Source organism: Malaclemys terrapin, chromosome 11 (assembly GCF_027887155.1).
Source record: "Malaclemys terrapin pileata isolate rMalTer1 chromosome 11, rMalTer1.hap1, whole genome shotgun sequence".
NCBI classification, from domain to species: Eukaryota; Metazoa; Chordata; order Testudines; family Emydidae; genus Malaclemys; species Malaclemys terrapin.
This window is the reverse complement of record NC_071515.1, coordinates 61,106,396-61,127,175: the sequence shown is the minus strand read 5'-3', so window position 1 is coordinate 61,127,175 and position 20,780 is coordinate 61,106,396. Positions and strand designations below refer to the sequence as shown.

At 42.8% G+C, this 20,780-nt stretch overlaps 1 protein-coding gene across 1 annotated transcript in view; it reads left to right on the top strand.

The window, feature by feature from the left end:
- Window positions 1-20,780, top strand: part of THSD7B (thrombospondin type 1 domain containing 7B) — a 509,128-nt gene that overhangs the window by 183,874 nt on the left and 304,474 nt on the right. The window contains exon 3 of the mRNA XM_054043281.1: window positions 16,425-17,235. Within this exon, the coding sequence (XP_053899256.1) occupies window positions 16,425-17,235 (811 nt within the window). The remainder of the gene's footprint in view (window positions 1-16,424; window positions 17,236-20,780) is intronic.

Genomic DNA, 20,780 nt, shown 5'->3' with positions numbered 1-20,780 from the left:
TCACAGCAAAGCCCCACCCACATTTCTGTGTCGTCACTCTTTTTTTTTGCACTTGCCTGTGTGTGTCTGGAACCATATCCCCATGGTTCGTTGTGCTGAGACACTCTAGGATTCTTTTCTGGTCAGTTGTGGGAGAACTTATCTGTCCTTTGGGGGGAAATGTGGGATGGGGATTGAAGGACTCTTGGCACTGGAATGCTTTTGCTTGTGTTCTCTGTACAAAATGGGTGGGTTCTGAGACAGGAATGACTAACGCAGGTGAATCTTGAGATGATTGTATTCAATTTTATAAAAGTAATGTATATCTCTGTGAACCATGGATGGTATGCTGTCTTGTTGGGGAAGGCTGTCAAGGTCTTCAGGAATTAAAATCACTTGGGAGTGATTAATACAAAATCCCAAAGCTGGTTATGCAGATACCCTGCCCTTTGGGGCTTGGGCCCCCTGTGGGAGGGGACAGTAAGTGGTTTTACCTGTTGTCAGGAGGCTGGGAGATGAAGGATTTTGATCCAAAAAATGGAAATGACCTTTTGTCCCAGGGAGGACTCTACCCTGCTGAAGAGCTGGAAAGACTGGAACATGCCAGGGTCACCTTAGGACAGATGGGCTACAGGTAAAGCCCTTAGATCCTTTTATTTTTTTTAAATCTTTTCTTTGCATGCTGTTGTCCCTAAATAAAAGTACTCTCCTTTGTAAGAGCTGTGTGGTCACTGATAAAAATTCTGTCATTGTCTTGGACAGAAATTAAGGAGCAGGATATTTGCCAGACCTGCTTGGGATTATCACAGTGAAGTACAAGGTGACTGCAGTCAGAAAACCCCCAGTTAGAAGGCAGTGGGACATGGGTTTCTGCTCAGACACAGGTAAAGGCTAGAGGTCTGGGACCTAAGTGGGCATTCCTTGAAAGAACTGAGGGAGAGGGGTGGTGTTCAAAGCTAGTTACCCTGAAACAGTGACACGTTCCAGCCTGAGTTAAGCCAGAGCCCAGGTTCTCACCTATACACTCCGCCATGTTAAATAGCCAGGCTTTAAAGCGACTCCAAACCTAGATCAGAGGTGGTAGTGGTCTGGGGCTAAAACCAGGTTAACTGCACAATGAAGACATACCCTAATTTAATGAATAGGAACTGCACATGTAACACCGACAGACCCCAATAATTGGCGGGCGGGATCGAACCTGGAACCTCTGAAGCTAAATGCATGAGCTAAAAGCCATATGGCTGTTAGCTAAAGCTGTAGAGCCGACTCATTAATCTCTCTCTAAGTGGTCTCAGTGCCTCTAGATGGGACAGATTACCACACCCAGGAGGGGTGTGGGTTACACACACTCATTCACTCACTCACACTCTCTCTCTTCCCCCTTGACCCCCGGGGGAATTCTGTGCCACTGAGCATGCTCAGAATTCATGTCCCTGCAGATTTATTTGCTTCCCTGCAGAAAGATGACTTCTGACAGGGAAACAAAGGGAAGCCACAAAAGCAGTCCTGTGCCCCTTCCCGGCAGTGCAGGCATGTTGGTTTGAGCAGCCAGCAGGGAGACAAATCATCACCGGAGTGGGGTGGGGCTGGGATTGCCTGCTTGGGGAGCAGTGTTCTCTAATTTTTCCCACCCATTTGCGGAATGAATTTTGTTATGTGCACCAATATGGAGGTGATGTGTGACCGTGGACGAGGGGCTTGGGGTGCAGGAGGGTGCTCCGGGGCTATGGCGGGGAGAGAGGACTCTCCCTAGCTCTCTCTCCCCACAGCAGCACCTAGGCTGGGGGGAGAGGCGCCTGTCCCCACCATGGCAGCTCCGGGACTAGGGCTGCAGGATAGGCGCCCCTCCCCCAGGAGCTCCGGGCCGCGGCTGGGTTCGAGCCGTGCTGTGGTGCGCCGGCTGCGGCTTGAGCTGTCCCGTGCCAGCCACAGCAGGGTCCGGTCTGGTCCGGCCTAGGTTGGGGCTGGGGGAGGTGCGCCCCTCCCCAGGCCACGGCAGGTGCCCGGGTGGGTTCCCCAAGCACCTCCCTAAGAAGGCTGCTGTGTGGCTGTGCAGCTTACGGGGAACTTAGGTGGGGATACGTCATGACCGCCAGGGGGACCAGAGCTGGGCGTGTGAGTGAGACTCTGTGCCTCTTGCTCTCTATTGCTGCATACTGGTATGGAGTGGCAGGGCTTTGGGGAGTTTCTGAGGAGGTAGGCATGGGGCAGGCTCTGTCCCCTCAAACAGAGCAGAGTTTATCAGCCTGTCTGCTTAGTCAATTGTTCCATTATTCTTGGAGAATTCCCTTAGGAGTATAAAACAGGTGTAAAAGATTTAAGGCTCTTTTTTTCCATTGCTGGAGTGGTATAAAAGAGCTGTTTTATAAATACTTATGGTGCTTTATTGATTAGAACTGGTCTACATTTTTGGACAGAAATTTTCTCAGCTGGCAAGTAGGCATTTTGATGGACTACTGTGAGGCTGAGAGGATTGGCTTATGTTAGCAGACTCTTAGGGCTTGTCTCCACTTAGTGGGGGATAGATGCACAGAAATCGATCCACCGGGGTTGATTTAGCGGGTTTGCTGAAGACCCACTAAATCAAAGGTCATTCACTCTTCTATTGACTCCGGTACTCCACTATAACAAGAAGCGTAAGGTAAGTTGACAGGAGACTTTCTCCTGTTGACCCAGTGCAGTGTAGACACCGCAAAAAGTCAACCTAAGTTACGCAACTCCACCTACGTTTGACTTAGGCCTGGTCTACACTAACCCCCCAATTCGAACTAAGGTACACAACTTCAGCTACGTGAATAACGTAGCTGAAGTCAACGTACCTTAGTTCGAACTTACTGTGGTCCAGACGCGGCAGGCAGGCTCCCCCGTCGACTCCACGTACTCCTCACGCCGAGCAGGATTACCGGAGTCGATGGGGAGCACTTCTGGGTTCGATTTATTGCGTCCAGACAAGATGCGATAAATCGAACCCAGAAGTTCGATTGCTTGCCGGCAAACCAACGCGTAAGTATAGACAAGCCCTTAGTCCCATAGTGTAGACCTGCTCTTAGACTCCACATTGGTCCAGTTCATACTTCAGAAAGCTAAATTCCATCCAGCCTGTCAGGATCCCAATAAGGACAGCCCAGGCCAAGGACCAGAGCAGGAGCAAACCTGAGGCTGGGAGTAACAGAGGAGTTTGTAGTCAGATTCCAGACCGAGTGCGAGTCAGGTGGTAAAGTCGAGGTCAAAGTCAGGAATTCAAGAGCAAAGAGCAGGAATGGTCACGGCAACTACAGGAGAGCCGCACTGTTTCCTGGATGCTTCTTGGAATGCCCCTTAGGTTTATATAAGGCAGGGAGCCAATTAAGAGGTATAAGGCTGCTGTCTGTCAAACCCCTGTGATGGAACTTCCTATGGTCTGTTTCCACAGCGGGTCAGGGGAAGTGGAGCTGAAACTGCTTACAGTTGTTGCTGGGTGGCATTCTGGATATGTCTGCTGCCTGGTAGTGCTGCAGGCCTGCATTCTAGACCTTGAGGTCTTACACAGCCAGGGCCGGCTGTAGCGTTTTTGCCTCCCCAAGTAGCGCAAAAAAAAAAAGTCGTGATCGGTGGCAGCTCTACCGCCGCTTCATTCCACGATGGCAATTTGGCGGCAGGTCCTTCGCTTCGAGAGGGAGTGACGGCCCCGCCGCCGAATTGCCGCCAGACGCGCCACCCCCCTCTTCATTGGCTGCCCCAGGCACCTGCTTGCTACGCTGGTGCCTGGAGCCGGCCCTGTACGCAGCCTTTCTGAATATGATTAACTTAATGTAACACATACACCAATTACATATTTCCCTAGAGCATTTATCATTTCTTGTTGTTGCTGAGTTTCATTTCTGTGAATTTCCCTTATATAAAGGAATCATTTGTTGACTCTCAAGTGTCTCTTGTGGGAATTTTGCTTACCTCTTTTCATCTTGTTCTCAGCTTCTTTCTTTATTGCTTTACCTCCCATTAGTTTTCTGGCTGGGTATGTAATATTGTTTACTCTACAATTTATATATTAAGGGTGTTGTTTGGTAGGAAAAGGCCTTGTATACATGGACTATCCCAGTATGGCATCTATATGTTGCTTGTTGAGACTTATACTTCTTTTGCTGACAGCTATGATGAGAAATTGAATTATTTACCTACAATGAAAATCAGTCAGACTAGAAGTTAATAAGCAAATTAGTTATCTGAGTTGAGCCCCTCTTGCCAATATAATCCATGGACGTTCAACTACGGTATAAAGGACCACTTTGATCTCCTTTATTGCTAGTATAAATTGCTATGTAAGAAAATAATTTCTTTGCTTAAACTGTTAAACTGTAAACTGTTTTTTCATTATGTAGCAATGGATGGAGATTTCCCACTTTTCATAGGCTGATTTCTCTCACATAAAGTTCACTTTATTTGTTCTTTAGCTTTAATTGTGGGTGGCCTTCTAACTAAGGCCAGGACAACTAACATATCATTCCAGAATGCTTCCTTTTTGGTGTCATCATTTTATGGGGTTTCTAATAACGTTTATTAGTATTCATATTCTTCAATACTTCTAGTTGATATTAAATTTATTTATGGAGAAAGCGCCTAAAAATAATTAACTACTAACTACAGAGCACACTATTGAGTGCAAATATCTGCATCCTTCCACTTCATTAAGCTATACAGCAGGAAATTTGGTTGAGCAATGAAGCGTTGTGGATTAGTTTACTCTCGTGTCCAAAAAGAGATTATCAGGAGGTGCAGCGAATCCATATTAATGAGTCCTGCATCTGATTTTCTTACACTTACTTAGCTTCCTCCCCCCCATCTCTGGCATAAAGCAAATTTTCTGGCATGTGTACCACAGAATCATTGCAATTGGAGGCTGTGGTCAGTGACAGTCTCATTACTGCTGTGTCTTGCTTGACTGTCTTTTTTAGTAATTCTTTATCCTAAATTCGCATTTGATGTAAAATTGTACTATCTCAACTTGTGCTCAGGCTTCTTCTCGTTCTATCCAGTCAGGGTGATTGTTGTTCAAGTTGCAGCTATTTTATGGATTAGCTGTTGAGCAAAAAACTACAGAGAAGAACAATTCTTCTGCAGTATTGTGTAAACTCATTCTAATGATGTGATTTGGCAAGTGCACTTTGGCCATCCCTCCTTTATACCCAACATTCCTTTCTGTTTTTTTAGGCTACTTTGATGTATAGCTCTAAAAACCGTAAACGTTGCTGTGTACATCACACTAATTAAACTTTGAAAATCTTTCATCCCAAAGAAAAGTCTTACAGCGATGGTGTGATATGCTTCAGAGTATCATTTAAACTAATCCAGTGAAATGAATAATTTAATTAAAAAGATGAACTAAGTTGAAGCCTGAATATTATACTTGAGCTAATAAATTAACACCTGCTTAAAAATATGCACTAAACAAAACACATCTTATTGAATCTATTAAAACTGCTTAGGCATATAAAACTGCTATATGATAATATAATCAAGTCATCAAAAAGCTGCGTTCTTCTTATTATTATTTTAGTAATTACACCTCAATGATCAACATTTCATAAATCTATTCAATGCAATAATACTTAAATTATATGACTGCCTATTACTGTTAAAATGAGGGCAGCATCTAACTCTTCAGTTGGTTTGTTTTATATTTAGATAATTTTTGGGATTTGGTGTGGAATATTTTACAAGAAATTTCAAGAATGTATATTTAAAGTGCCAGTGGATCATTATATGTGATTTGATTTAAAAAATCCTCTTTAAAAGCTATTTGTCATCTGTTAGCATATGCTTATATAGTTCTCTTAGAAATATATGCCATATTTTAACTTTATCACATAGTTTAATGCAGCTTTTTCCTATTCAGAATATTTATGTGCCTCTGTTCAACAACTGAATCTAATTGTGGAAAATACAGGCAGAAGGAGTAAAATTTTCAGAAGTGCCTTAGTCCCTTTTCCAAAAGTGACTTAGGTGCCTAAGTGCCATTGGAAGTCAATGGGAATTAGTCTCTGAAGTATTTGTCACTCTTGAAAAGAAGACTTAGTTTTCTAAGGGCTACATCCTTAAAAAGACTTAGGTGCCTGGCACTTAAATCCAATATTTAGAATCATAGAAATATATGCCTGGAAGGGATCTCGAGAGGTCATCCGTCCAGCCCCCTGGACTGAGAGAGGATCAGCTACACTAGATCATCCCTGACAGATGTTTGTCCAACCTGTTCTTAAAAATCTCCAATGATAGAGATTTCATAACCTCCCTTAAAGCCTATTCCAGTGCTTAACTATCCTTTTATAGTTAGAAAGATTTTCCTAATATCTAACCTAAATCTTTCTTGCTGCAAATTAAGCCCCTCTTGTCTTTATACCAGCCCTTAACATTTGAAGACTGTTATCAGGTCCGCCACTCCGTCTTCTTTTCTCAAAACCAAACGTAACCAGCTTTTTTAACCTTTCCTCCTTGGCCAGGTTTTTTAAACCTTTTATACTTGTTGCTCTCCTCTGGACCCTGTCCATTTTTTCCAAGCCTTTCTAAAATTGTGGTCCTCAGTATTCCAGCTGAGGATTCTCCAGTGTTGAGTAGAGGGGGAAAATTACCTCCCATGCCTTATATATGACATTCTTGTTACTGACTCCAGAATGTTAGCTTTTTAGCAACTGGATCCCATTGTTGACTAACATTCCATTTGTGATCCACTATAGCCCCCAAATCCTTTCCTCCAAAGAGCTAGCAATCCCCTTTAAGGTTGGTGTCAGCTGCAAGTTTTATGGGCATACTCTCCTCTCCATTATCCAAGTCATTAATGAAATTATTGAATACAGAGACGGCTCTAGCTTTTTTGCCCCCCCAAGCACGGCAGGCAGACTGCCTTCGGCGGTGTGCCAGCGGGAGGTCCCCAGTCCCGCAGATTCACTGGCATGCCTGTGGGAGGTTCGGCGGCGGGTACGCCGAAGCCACGGGACCAGCGGACCTCCCACAGGCATGCTGCTGAAGGCTGCCTGACTGCCGCCCTCGCAGGGACCGGCAGGGCACCCCCCGCGGCTTGCCGCCACAGGCACACGCTTAGAGCGCTGGTGCCTGGAGCCGCCACTGATTGAATAGTATTGGATCCAGGACAGAACCCTACGGGATCCCACTAGACAGATCCCCCCAGTTTGACAGCAGGCTATTGATAACTACTGTTTATGTACTGTCTTTCAGCCAATTTTGCATCCACTTTACAGTAATTTAATCTAGACCACATTTCTCTGGTTTGCTTATGAGACTGTCACATGGGACTATGTAAAAAAAACCTTACTGAAATAAAAACATCATGTCTACAGCGTCACCCCATCCAGTAGGCCAATAATCCTGGCAAAGAAGGAAATTAGATTTGGTTTGGCATGATTTTTTTCTTAAGTTGGCTATTACTTATCACTAAGGCTATGTTTTAATCATAGGTATTTTTAGTAAAAGTCATGGACCGGTCATGGGCAGTAAACAAAAATTCACAGCCCGTGACTTGTCCGTGACTTGTACTATATACTCCTAACTAAAACTTGGACCGGGAGGCCGGGGTTCTCTAAGGAGGCGGTCCGAAGGTGCCATGGGTGCTGGGGGGGGTGGTCTGGGATCCCCGCTGGTGCTGGTGTGCGCCATTGGCGTGCGGCCCGGGAACCCTGCTGGTGCTGGGGGTGGGGGACCGGGCAGCAGCCTGGGACCCCTGCTGGTGCTGGGGGGGGGGGGGGGGGGCGGGTTGACGGGGCTGGCAGGCTCAATACCCAGCTCCATGTGTCCCTGCAGCTTCTGGGGGAGTGAAGGCCAGGGGGGCTCTGCGCTTTGCCCCCGCCATGAGCTCCGGCTCTGCAGCTCCGATTGGCTGGGAACTGGAGTCAGTGGGAGCTGCGCCTGCAAGCGCGGGCAGCACGTGGAACCCCCTCCTCCCCAAGGTAAGCACCACCCCGCACTCCAACCACCTGAGCCCCCTCCTACACCCAAACTGCTCCAGCAGTGGCTGGTGCTGCTGGCCCAGGGGCTGCCTGATCTGCTGAGGCAGCCCCAGAGCCAGCCATGCAGGCCACTGCAAAAGTCACGGAATCCGTGACTTATGTGACCTCTGTGACAGACACGCAGCCTTACTTATCACCTTATCCTCTAGGTGCCTACAAATAGATCATTTAATAATTTTTTCCAGTATCTTTCCAGGTATCTACATTAGGCTGGCTTGTCTATAATTCTCTAGGTCCTCTTTGTTCCCTTTTTAAAGATAGGTACAATGTTTGCCCTTCTCCAGTCCTCTGGGCCCTCACCCATCCTCCATAAATTTTCAGAGATAATTGCTAACTGTTCTGAAATTGTCAACTTGAACTCATCTAAATGTTTATCTAAATATTCTGCAACCTGTTCTTTTCCTATTCTGGTTGCATTCTTTCCTTTGTGTGGTTAATGTTAATTGTGCTAAGTATCTGGTCACAATTCTTTTTTTTTGTGAAGACTAAAGCAAAATAGGCATTAAACACCTCAGTCTTCCTGACGTTATCTGTTATTAGCTCTCCTTCCCACTAAGTAGAGGACTTTTGCTTTCCTATGTCTTTCTCTTGCTCCTAACTTAATACATTTAAAGAACCTTTTCTTATTGCCTTTTATGTTCCTTGCTAGGTGTAACTCATTTTGTACCTTTGCATTTCTGATTTTGTCCCTAGTTACTTGCACTATTCTTTTGTACTCATCCTTAGCAATATGTTCATGTTTCCACTTTTTCTAGGATTGCTTTTTGATTTTTCAGGTGATTAAAGGGCTCATGATGGAGCCATATTGGCCTCTTGCTAGTCTTCCTATCTTTCCTTTGTATTGGGATACTTTGCTGTTGCCCCTTTAATATTTTCTCATTGAGAACCTCCCAGTTCTCTTTTATCCCTTAGATTTTCTTTCTATTGGACCTTTCCTACCAGTTCTCTGAGCTTGTTAAAGTCTGCTCTTTTGAAGTTTGTTGCTCTTATTCTGCTACTCTTTTCCTTCCTTTCTTTAGAATCACAAAATCTATCCTTTCATAGTCACTTTGAGCCAAATTGCCTTCCATCTTCAGATTTGCAACCAATTCTTTCCTGTTGATCAGAATCAAGTCTAAAATAGCTGTCCCCATGGTACTTCCTCCACTTTCTGAAATAAAAAGTTGTCCCCAATACATTACAAGAACTTATTGCATGTTTCATGTTTTGCCATATTGCTTTTCTAACAGATGTCTGGGTAGTTAAAGTCCTCCATTACACTACCAGGTCCCGTGTGTTGGACATTTGTTTGTTCTAGAAGTACCTCATCCATGTCCTTGTCCTGATTTGGTAAACCCTTACCATGACATAACCTGTTCTCTCCTCTCTCTCCCTCCCCACATCTTCACCCAGAGACTTTCAAAATCCCCACTTACCTGCTGCCTAACTCTGTAGCCATCTAAATTTCCATGGTTAACATTTCCGATTTGCCTAAGTTTCTGTCAGTGAACATGCACGCAGCCACCTCTGCCTAGGTGCCCAGGCACCTAGCTCATGCCTAAGTCACAACAGGATCCTCAAACTAGGCATTCCCCACCTATCTTGCTTTTGGGTCTTGCTCAGAGCACACCTAACCCCCCACAAAATGGGGGGAGGAGGAGGCAAAGGTAACTTCCCAGAGATTAGGGTTAGAGCATGCAGGAGACCTGGATTCCATTCCTCCCTTAGCTTGCTGTTGCAAAGGTATTTGAAATTGGATCTCTCCCCCTCCCCCACAGAGGTGAGTCTAATCCCTGGGCTATGGTATATTCTGGGACAATGCTCTCTCACTGCTATTAGAGCCCTTCCATTGGGTATCAGTAGTTATATATTCACTGTAACCTGGGTCTCCCACATCCCAGATGAATGCCCTAGAGACTGGGCTAGAAGTTGTAAGGATGGTGCACCTCCCTTGTGTGTGTGTTTTTGCCAGAAACAACTTTGCAACCTAATTTCAGGAAGCTGAATGTCAGGTTTCTGGCTGAGAATCCCAAGCAAAGATAGGCACCTCTCCCCGGCCCAGAGTTAGGTGCCTAACTCCCCGTGAGAGGCAGGGCTTAGTCAATAGCCATCTCTTCAGCATTTCCTACTGGCTAGATTAGCTGGCTCCCCACTCAATGTGATGCCTTTTGTAGATCCCATTCTTAGGCATCTAATTGTCTCCAGGCATTATATATGGAGCCTAGGCCTCTAACGTGGGGGTTGTGGTTTCCCCGGGGTGGCAAGGCACCTAAAAGTAAGGGGTTGTGATGCTTTGTTCTCTTGAACAAAAATATTTACGTTTTAGTGTAATTTACAATATTTAATATATTTACATTTTTGCTTATAAATTATGTCAAATTGTAGCTCTGCAGAGTTCCTCTAGCTATCCATAAAGCAGGAATAGTGGGGCAGTGGCAAAATGCTTTCCCGCATTGCCCCATCAGTGTACCTAAACTTGAACTGGGTGGGGACTGGGGGTCTAGCCCAGGAGTTCTCAAACTTCACTGCACCGCAACCCCCCAATGGCAACAAAAATTACTCCATGACTTCAGGAGGGGGGATTGAAGCCTGAGTCTGCTTGATTCTCATTGCCCCGGGTCAGGGAGCCAAAGCCCGAGCCCTACTGCCCTGAACTGGGAAGGGGTCAAAGCTGAAGCCCAAGGGCTTCAGTCCCAGTCAGGGGGGCTGTAACCTGAGCCCTGTCACCCAGGGCTGAATCCCTGAGGCTTCGGCTTCAGCTCTGGGCAGTGGGGTTGAAGCCTGAGCCCCAGCATGTCTTACCCAGCCCTGGCGACCCCATTAAAACAAAGTCATGACCCACTTTGGGGTCCCAAACCACAGTTTGAGAACAGCTGGTCTAGTTGTATCTGATTTTTTTTTTACCTCTTTGCTGAAATTGCCAATTGTCTACACTGTGAAAATATGTTAAAAACACGCTAACATGTTTCGACTAGGAACACAATTTTGCCACAAGTAAAATTTAATTTTGTTTTAGCAATTTGTGGTTAACTTGAAAACACGATTGCACTTGTCCACAAGCTTGCCTGCTCCAGTCTTTTCTACAGCCATATATACGCATGTAGCAACATGCTTGGGATCATTCTCCTTAGATCCATATGCAGGAGGCACCATCAGCACATGGGCATTTAATTCCTTGTTAAAAGTATAATTGGCTTTTAAAAGCTGGGTGGTGGAGATGGGCTGCTGTTGGTACTACAGAGGACAAATACTGTCTGGGACTTTGGGGTGAATTATCTTTACTGATTATGCACAGTGGAAGGAGAAGGATTGAGGTCTGAGGGTACAGGGAACCCAAAAAAACCTCAAACCTAAAACCTTTCCTTTGATCTAAGATGTCAGAAATTACATGCTTATCTGTATTACAATGCTTAGTGTTCTATATTTTCATAATGCAATACAAGTATCTTGTGAGGTTTACTAAAGCTAGCATTTTAATAATTTTACTTAAGTCAGGGCACAAATAGTTAAATATTATATTTATGAAACATTATAACTTTCACACCTACAAGAAGTTTGCATGCTAGCACTAGGAAGTTAACAAGCAGTTCCATCTCACGTCCCCCGCCCCCCAAGTACTTACCTATTAGAGGAAACCATAGTCTTGGCAGGATTTGCATCAGAGCAACTTGCTTTAGCTCTGGGGAGAAGGGGTAGCAATAATGTTTAGGGACAGAATGTGGAATGTATTGTGTTCTCTCCTAATCCTCTGTTCAGCTCAGATATGTGCCTCTACTTCGTGCTCAGACAAAATGGCTATTAATTTATCAGGAGTTTTGCTCTCAGTATAGATTTCAGTGTTCGGCTGCTAGTCAGGATTGTGCAGCTGAGCCTGGACTATGCCTCCAGACCTAAGCGTAATCAGCAGAAATACAAAGCTCGTCACAAGATAGGTCTTCACTCAGGGAATACTGCCTGCACCTGAGTCTGTTTTATGAGGCTTCCTTTTTTGCAGTTTCTTAATGATCTCTATTTAAAAAAAAAAGTTGAAAAATAGCCTACTTTGCAATGCTATGCTGAGTGTGCATTTGCATTTTTGATTGAATTACATTATAATATAATTGCATTTAAGTCTCGTTTTTTAGACTTGTAACCATATGACAGATTTTAACATTGATAAAACAAAAATTAACATAGTATTCTGAAGTTCCATGTATTATTATAAATCCATCTATTATCGCAAGTCATCTTCTGGCTCTAAAAAATCCTATAGGAATAGATTGATAGATTCTAAGGCCAGAAGGGACCACTCTGTTATCTAGTCTGACCTCCTGTATAACACAGGACATAAAACTTCCACAAAAGAACTCCTAGAGCATATCTTTTAGAAGACTATCCAATCTTGATTTAAAAGCTGTCAGTAATGGAGAATCCACCAAAACCCTCGGTAAATTGTTCCAAAGGTTAATTACTGTCACTGTTTAAAAAAATGTCTTCTTTGTATTCTGAATTTGTCTAGTTTCAACTTCCAACCATTGGCTTGTGTTATACCCTTTTTCTGATGGGTTTGAAAAAATTAGATTATTAGATTGAAAAGCCCATTATAAGTATCTACATGGATAACAATTATTTAATAAACTGTAGTCAAGTCACCCCTTAACCTTTTCTTTGTTAAGCTAAATAGAGTAAGCTCCTTGATTCTATTGCTATGCTGTATGTTTTCTAATCCTTTAATCATTCTCATGGCTCTTCTATCAATCGTTTTCAGTTTATCAATATCCTTCTTTTAAATGGTGGGCACCAAAACTGACACAGGATTCCAGCAGCAGGCGAACCACAGCCAAATAGAGGTAACATAACCTCTCTTCTCCTACTCAAGATTCCCATGGCTGTTTATGCATCCTAGGATCCTGTCAGCTCTTTCGGACACACTGTTACACTGAGAGCTCATGTTTGCCAGATTATCCACCATGCTCCCCAAACTTTTCAGATTCACTGCTTCCCAGGATAGAGTCTCTCATTCTGTAATTATGATCTTACATATAGAGTGACCAGATGTCCCAATTTTATAGGGACAGTCCCGATATTTGAGGCTTTGTCTGATATAGGCACCTATTATCCCCCACCCCCTGTTGCGATTTTCACACTTGCTATCTGGTCACCCTAGACACATTATTTGTTCCTAGATGTATACATTTAGCTGTATTAAAATGCATGTTGCTTGCTTGCTTACAGTTTACCAAGCTATCCAGATTCCTTGGAATCCGTGACCTGTTCTCTTCATTACGTACCACTCACCCATTTTTTTGTGTCATCTGCAAACTCTATTTGTGTTGTTTTTTATGTTTTCTTCCAGATCATTGATAATGCTAAATAGTATAGGGCCAAGAACTAATCCCTGCTGAAAACACACCTGCTTGGTGACTATTTCCCTCCCTTTACAATTACAGTTTGAGACTTATCAATTAGCCAGTTTGTAATGTGGGCTTGTGGTGCTGGCAGGCCAGATGTCGTCAGCTCTTGCCAAGGCTGCAGGCATTAGCTAAGAACTGACAAACTCATGGCTGGAGACCAGACCATTCAATTATGTTAGTGTGTCATTCTCATAAGAATGTATTTGGTGTTTAGACTCTCTAGAATGTTTGTAAGTTGCTGCCAGAGCCGGCGCTTCCACTAGGCGACCCTTGGCGGTCGCCTAGGGCGGCAAGATTTGGGGGGCGGCATTTTGCCGCCCTCGGCGGAAATTTGGTGGCGGGGGGTCCTTCCACTCCGGGTCTTCGGCGGAAATTCGGCAGCAGGTCCTTCACTCACTCCGGGACCCGCCGCTGAAGTGCCTCGAAGACGCGGAGCGGAAGGACCCCCGCCGCCAAGGGCGGCAAAAACCCTGGTACCGCTCCTGGTTGCTGCATGCATTAATCTTATTTGTAATGTCTGTATTCCATGCTATAAGGAAATATGTAAGGTTTGCTTTATAACTTTGAAAATGTTTGCTCTAAACTTGTGAATCCAGATGGGAAGTGTGTTTTCCCCCTTCCCCACCGCCCCGGTCCAGAAGAACTATCAAAATCAGATGGTCTATCAAGGAATATCACAATACAAAGCATTTCCATTAACCAATCCTATGTGCAAGAAAGCTCGTCCTGTGGGCATGGAGGCTGAATGAAGGAAATAAAACACAGACCCAGGATAATATTTCATATGTTGGCTGTTTGGACTCTCACAGGGCCAGAGACACCAAACTGAAGTCAGAGATCCCCAGGGGCTACCTCCTGGGTCCTCCCTGAAAGACCCTTTGAACTGACAGATCACTACAACTCTGTCACGTTTAAGATTTAGATTGCAGCTCATTTGTGTGTGTTTGCTTGCTTTAGCCCGTAAATAACTAGGAAAAAGAAATAAGAAAGTTAACAAACCTTTGGATAGTTTATTCCAGGGTTGGCTGCAGGCCTTGTCTTTGGTGTAGGATCTAGGGCACCAATTGATCTGAAGTAAGTGACTAATTCCTTGGGATTGGAAGCATTCTATGTTGTGATTTTTGGTGTAAGTGGCCATTTATCACTAAGTCCAGTTTGCCTGGCTGGCAAGATAGACTGGAAAGTCTAAGGGGACTGTCTGTTGTTCCATGGTAAGACTTTTATAGTGATCCAGGTATTCACATTGGTTGCTGGCTTGGTTAAATCTAATTATAGAACATATCACTCATTTGGGGTGCATTTGGTAGCCTGCCCTGAGGTAAGTACACATGGTTGTGAGTCACTCCTGACAGTGTGACATGAACCATGTTAATTTTATCTCTTTCTAGGTTGTTTTAATCAAAATATCATGCAATACCAAGTCAAAATGCCTTACAGAACTCTAAGTATATTACATCAACACTATTATCTTTATTAACCAAACTTGTAATCTCATCAGAAAAATCTTCCTTTGTTTGAAGGATCTATTTTTCCATAATCTCATGCTAATTTGCACTAAGTACATTATTCTCCTTTCATTCTCTATTAAGCGAGTCCTGTGTCTGTCTCTTCAACATCTTGCCCTGGATTGATCATAGGTCTGAAAGGCCTATAATTATCTGGTTCATCCCATTTACCCTTTTTAAAAAGTGCACCAAGAGTTACTGAAAATCACCATTAACTGTCCAGCAAGTTCATCAGCCAGGTCTCTTAAAACTCTAGGACAGTTGCAGTGTATTTTCAAGTGCACATTATATTCATAATATATTGCCCAGTGAAATAGTGTTGTGACTGGATATTGGAAACTTTCTAAGGTAAGGAATGATATTAATAACTAAGCTCTCATGTCAGGTTGGCTGTATTCTTTTTTTAGCATAGCAAATTCAGTCCAGATTTCTTTTTCCCCCAGGTGCCAGTAATTTCATACAGTATAAACTTGATATCAGTTATTCCGTATAATTTTTTTTTATGAAACAAAGCTGAAACAGCAACATTTTGTCTTTTTTAAAAAAGTAATCATTAGATAAGATTCACATAACTACGCTTAACAATTCTGATGTGTTTACATATGCAGTTACAAAATTTCATAAGAAGTTTTCTTTTGGGCTATGTGCTTCATGTGTCAGCTATGGTACCTTGCAGTTGCAGTACATATAAAATGTATTCTCTCCAGAGTAATTTAAAGTTCAATGCTTGTGAGGTGCTGATCATTTTCTGTTAGCTGTTGAACATCCTCTGCTCCCAAATGAAGCACCTTGCAAAACCTGGCTTATAGTACATACAATGGTACATAAGGTTAGAAAAGTCAGTTCCTCCACTTCAGCCTCGAGCAAAGAGCAGGATCTTATTTTTCTAGATTTTTTTTTTAATCTATCCTGGTTTTTGACATCTCTGATGATTCACCTGCCTTACCATGTAGTTCATTCCATTGACTAATTGCCCCTATTAAGAATGTTTATTCTTTTGTCTAACCTGACTTTTGAATTTTTTTCTTTTAGACTGCTATTCCTTTAATCAGATTTATATTTATTTTACACCGAAAAAACTATGTGCAAATGAAATGAAATGCTTGTGTTTCCTTAGGCTTTTGGATGCATTTTATTACAGAAATGTCATTGGCTGCCTATAATTTTGGATGTTAGGGAGAATTTGTGTAAATATGGAAAACTGTTTGAAAGTTTCCCATATTAATGAGGCTTAGAAAAATGAAGGCTGATCATCTTCTTTCCTCAAAGCTCTGAAAGGGGTTAGCTCCCAGTGATGTCAATGGGCAGAGAGACAAGTCTGGCATTTAGGATGCATTCAGCATACTGCAGGGTCAAGATGATAATTATTTACTGCTATACTGAAACTGTACACTGTTCTCAGGCTTGATCTTGCTATTATTCCACAGCAGAACTCTCATTGACTTCAGGAGGAGGTTTTTAGTGTGGATTAATGGCAGCAATGGATTCTAATTAGTCTTTCTGAACTGGATTATCTCACTTTTCCTTTAGAAGGGCATTCTAACCATTTGCTCAATGTTTTCTTTCTTTCATAGGTCATTGGGGGCGATGTATAGGTGACTGCGGGTCAGGTGGTATTCGGAGTCGAGCCGTGTGGTGTGTCCATGTAGAAGGTTGGACAACCCACCATTCAAACTGTGAACTGAGGGACAAACCTGAAAACCAAAGGAGCTGCTTTCAAGTATGTGACTGGCACCTTGAACTCTTTGAGTGGAAAGTTTCAGAATGGCAGATATGTGTGCTTGTTCCTTTTGCTCATGGTGAAATCAAACCAAGGACTACAGACTGTGTGACTGCACAGCATGGGCTACAACACAGAAGCGTACATTGTATTCAGAAACTGAATAGAACTATAGTTGCCAGTGAAATATGTGAATATTTTATACCACAGCCACCTGTAGAACAAGCTTGTCTAATACCTTGTCCACAGGATTGTGTTGTATCAGAATTCTCCAAATGGTCTGAGTGCAGCAAAGACTGTGTGAGGAGTTTACAACACAGAACTCGTTTTGTTATCTCTCCTCCACTCTATGGTGGTTCCAATTGTCCAAATCTTACTGAATCAAGAATCTGTGATGTCCCTATCTCTTGTTCTCTTGGGGAAGAGGAATACACTTACAGTCTTCAAGTTGGACCTTGGAGTAAATGCAGGTTACCTCACCTTAAAGAAGTTAGTCTTATTGGAAGAACTATGCTGGATTTCAGTTCGGATTCTGCAGAACGAAGCACATTCAAACTGCACAGTTATAAATCCCACCACTATTCCAAGCCATGGGATGTAGAAATAGGTTATCAGACAAGGCAAGTTAGGTGTACAAGGAGTGATGGGAAAAATGCTATGCTGAGGTAAGGGTATCTTCACATTCATCTTTTATTTTATCTAAAATAGGTTTGTTTTGTAGAAAGCTGGCAAACAGGTTCTGCCTGGTAACACGATGCAAAGGCACTTAGTTTTTGAGTTTTAAACCCACATTTTAATGCACTTTTTGTTTTTTACTTTGGCTTTGCAAGGAGGGTAAACAATGTAATTGGGCTATTTTGCATACTTTTACTATTTGTGAATGTTTACATGAATTTTGTTTTTAATGCTCCCTTTTTGTGCTAGTGTAACCCACATATCTCCTGAGTGTGGTGTTCTGTCCCACCTAGTGGCACCGAGACCACTTACACACAGAGAGCTAAATTTGTCTGCTCTACAGCCTTAGCTAACAGCCAGTTGGCTTTTAGCTCATGAGATAGAGGCTCATGCACTAAGCTCTAGAGGTCCCCCGTTCGATCCTGCCTGCCGACGACCAGGGTCTGTCAGAGTTATACTAGTCTCAACTTATTTTTGTTTGTCCATTACAGGAAATGGAAGAGTATATTGCTTTCTTTGTAATATTAACAATTCCAATTAAATTTTTTTTTGCTGTAGATACAAATTATTCTTGTAGAATATAGTATTACTTTTGTTAGACTGAATGTGCCAAACTCTATCCCAACCTAAACTCTTGGTATTCTCACTGATTACATCATGGGTGCAACTCAGTGAAGAATTTTGGCACAATACCAATTGAGATATTGATATTTCCAGCAATGTTGCTTTAGCTAATGAAAGTTCAGTAATATAATAGTTTTATTTTCATCTAAGCGTAATTATGGACCTTCATATGCATATGCAACTCTTATTGATGCCAATGGTAGGTATTAGAGTATATTGGAGAGAATGAAGTCTTACATTTCTTTCTGTAATACCAGTTGTTGACTGCTGTCCTCTTTTTGGTACCTAATCATTTTTTTAGACCATATGGTATGGATTCCTATTATTTCAATGTCAATGTTGTAATACTGTACAGCAAAGCAGTGAAAACCTTTTTATTCTTCCAATTTCTCCTCAGATTTATATTTAAAATATTTTAGCACTGCATTTAATTTAGTATTGAAACATTGTTTTCGATAACATTAGAAGTTCTTCAAAAATCTTGCTCCCGAATTTTTCAGAACTCCGTGTATTTCTCACTAATCTATAGCTCCTGGCACCTGCTCACATTCAAATTGGAGAGAGATGGGGTTATTTTGTGTTCGATGCTTTGCTTGTATTAATGTCACTGGCAGTTTTGCACACATACTGAGATGAAATATACCCTGTTGCCTTTTTCGTACCTGCTTTTATTATATCTGCTGCGAAGTACAGATGTTTTTATTGGTTAGAAGAAGAGTCAGCGCAAACTATTCCAGCAGTTTCTGACATCTCCACTTTTTTGCATGACTCTAAATATATAGCCTGATTTTAATCTTGCTTACACCAATTTTACCGTCATAGACTTTAATGGAGCTACTTCTGATTTGTATCCCTGTGACATCAGAATTTGGCTCATGGGCTCTAGGGTATATCTACACTTCATTGTAAACCCAGGTCTGTGAGATCTGAGCTTGTGGACTCGGTGTTTCTAGGGCTGATCTTGAGTATCCACACTGCATTGTAAACTTGGGCTTATAGTTACAGGACACTGGTCTCACAGCCATGCTAACATGTCCATACTGCACTACCCAGAACTTCTGACTCAAGTCTGCAGTTCGAGCTGGATTCACACTGCAGAATTACAGGGCTTGGACCTGAGTCACCGCAGGACTCCGGTTCTCACTCCCATCCCTCCCAAGCAGGGTCCTAGGACATGAATTCTGAGTGCTTGCTGACCTATGTCAGACTGATTTGTATGTGGATGGAAGCAGGGCTTGGGCTCAAACCGGAGTCAGAGCCTGGGCTTAGAGTGCAGTGTAGACATCCCTTAATATCCAGTTAACTGATTTCCTGATGCTTACCGTGCATGCTTCACCACAGATGATGCATACAAAATTCTGTGTTAGATTACACATTCCATGCCACTAAGCAGATTCATCTCAAGAAAAAGAAGAGTGTGTTTCCACCACTACATTCCCTACTCAGGCTTCCACTATGTGGGGGGAAAGGTGCAGATTCAGTTTATAGCTGAGGTGCCATAGAGCCCCACTGGCAGAGACTCATAGACTTTAAGGTCAGAAACGACCATCATTATCATCTGGTGTGACCTCCTGCGCACTGCAGGTCACAGAACCGCACCCACCCATTCCTGAAATAGACCCCTAACCTCCAGATGAGTTACTGAAGTCCTCAAATCATGATTTTAAAAATGTCAAGTTACAGAAAATCCACCATTTACATTAGTTGAAATCTGCAAGTGACCCATGCCCCATGCTGTAGAGGAAGGTGAACCCCCCCCACCCCCCCAGGGTCGCTGCCAATCTGACCTAGGGGAAAATTCCTTCCTGACTTCAAATATGGTGAGCAATTAGACCCTGAGCATGTGGGCAACACCCACCAGCCAGACACCTGGGAAAGAATTCTCTGTAGTAACTCAGAGCCCTCCCCATCTACTGTCCCATCACCGGACTTTGAAGATATTAGCTGCTGGAGGGATGCCATGCCACCTTCTTGCCAAGTGCCTTCCCCTTTTTTGGGCTGTGCTAGTCGCTTTTTATAGGGCAGATTTAATCACTGCAACCTCCTTCTGGCAGACTTTCTTATGACAGATGCTTGTGAATCTAGCTCATAATTTAATATTATTGCACAAATAAAATAAGCTACCTTTATTGATTTGGTTGGGGGTTAAGGATCGCGTTATTTGATAGCCCTCAGATTATCACATGTTTCATTATAAGGGTATCTTTTTTTGTATGCAGTTGCTAGTGGAAATTGTGCAATTTGGTACTAGAAACCTAAAATCCAAAGCATACTGCACATATAATACTAGAAATAAAATGTCACCACTACAACATGTCCCAGACAACATAAACAATCACCTAGTAATGTCTCATTTCATTGCATGACATATTTGCAAGCTTGCTTTTGAAGAATGGACCAGATCTTGCAGGTCCTGTAAAGCATCTCTTTACAATAATGATGATATTTTTGGCCACTGACAAAGAAAAGCAAACACATTTGCATAACCCTGAGCAGAGCTGAGCTTAGGCAGCCAAAAATCTGCTGTGGAACTGGAAAGAGAAAATGAGGTTTCTTCTTTGGGGTGTTGAATGGGTACTGATGAGATACATCTTATAGATGAGAAAAACTGAAGCAAATGGGAAGTACCACACAATATATCTGTAATGAAATCTCTCATGGCATTGAATAATTATTATGATAAATGTCCTAAGAATTTCACCATGCTCATTAGCCTTATGACTGCTTAATCATAAAAGAAAAATGCCAGGTAATCAAAGTGGTCCATTGACTGTCAGAGAGTATTTCAGGAAGGGAAATACCTGTGAATCTGATCTCAAATTTTAGAATGTTAGAGCACATATGACTGTGTAGTGTTAGCCATGGTGCCTTCCTTATTATTGAAGTTGTTTAATTTGTGCGGTAGTTTGTG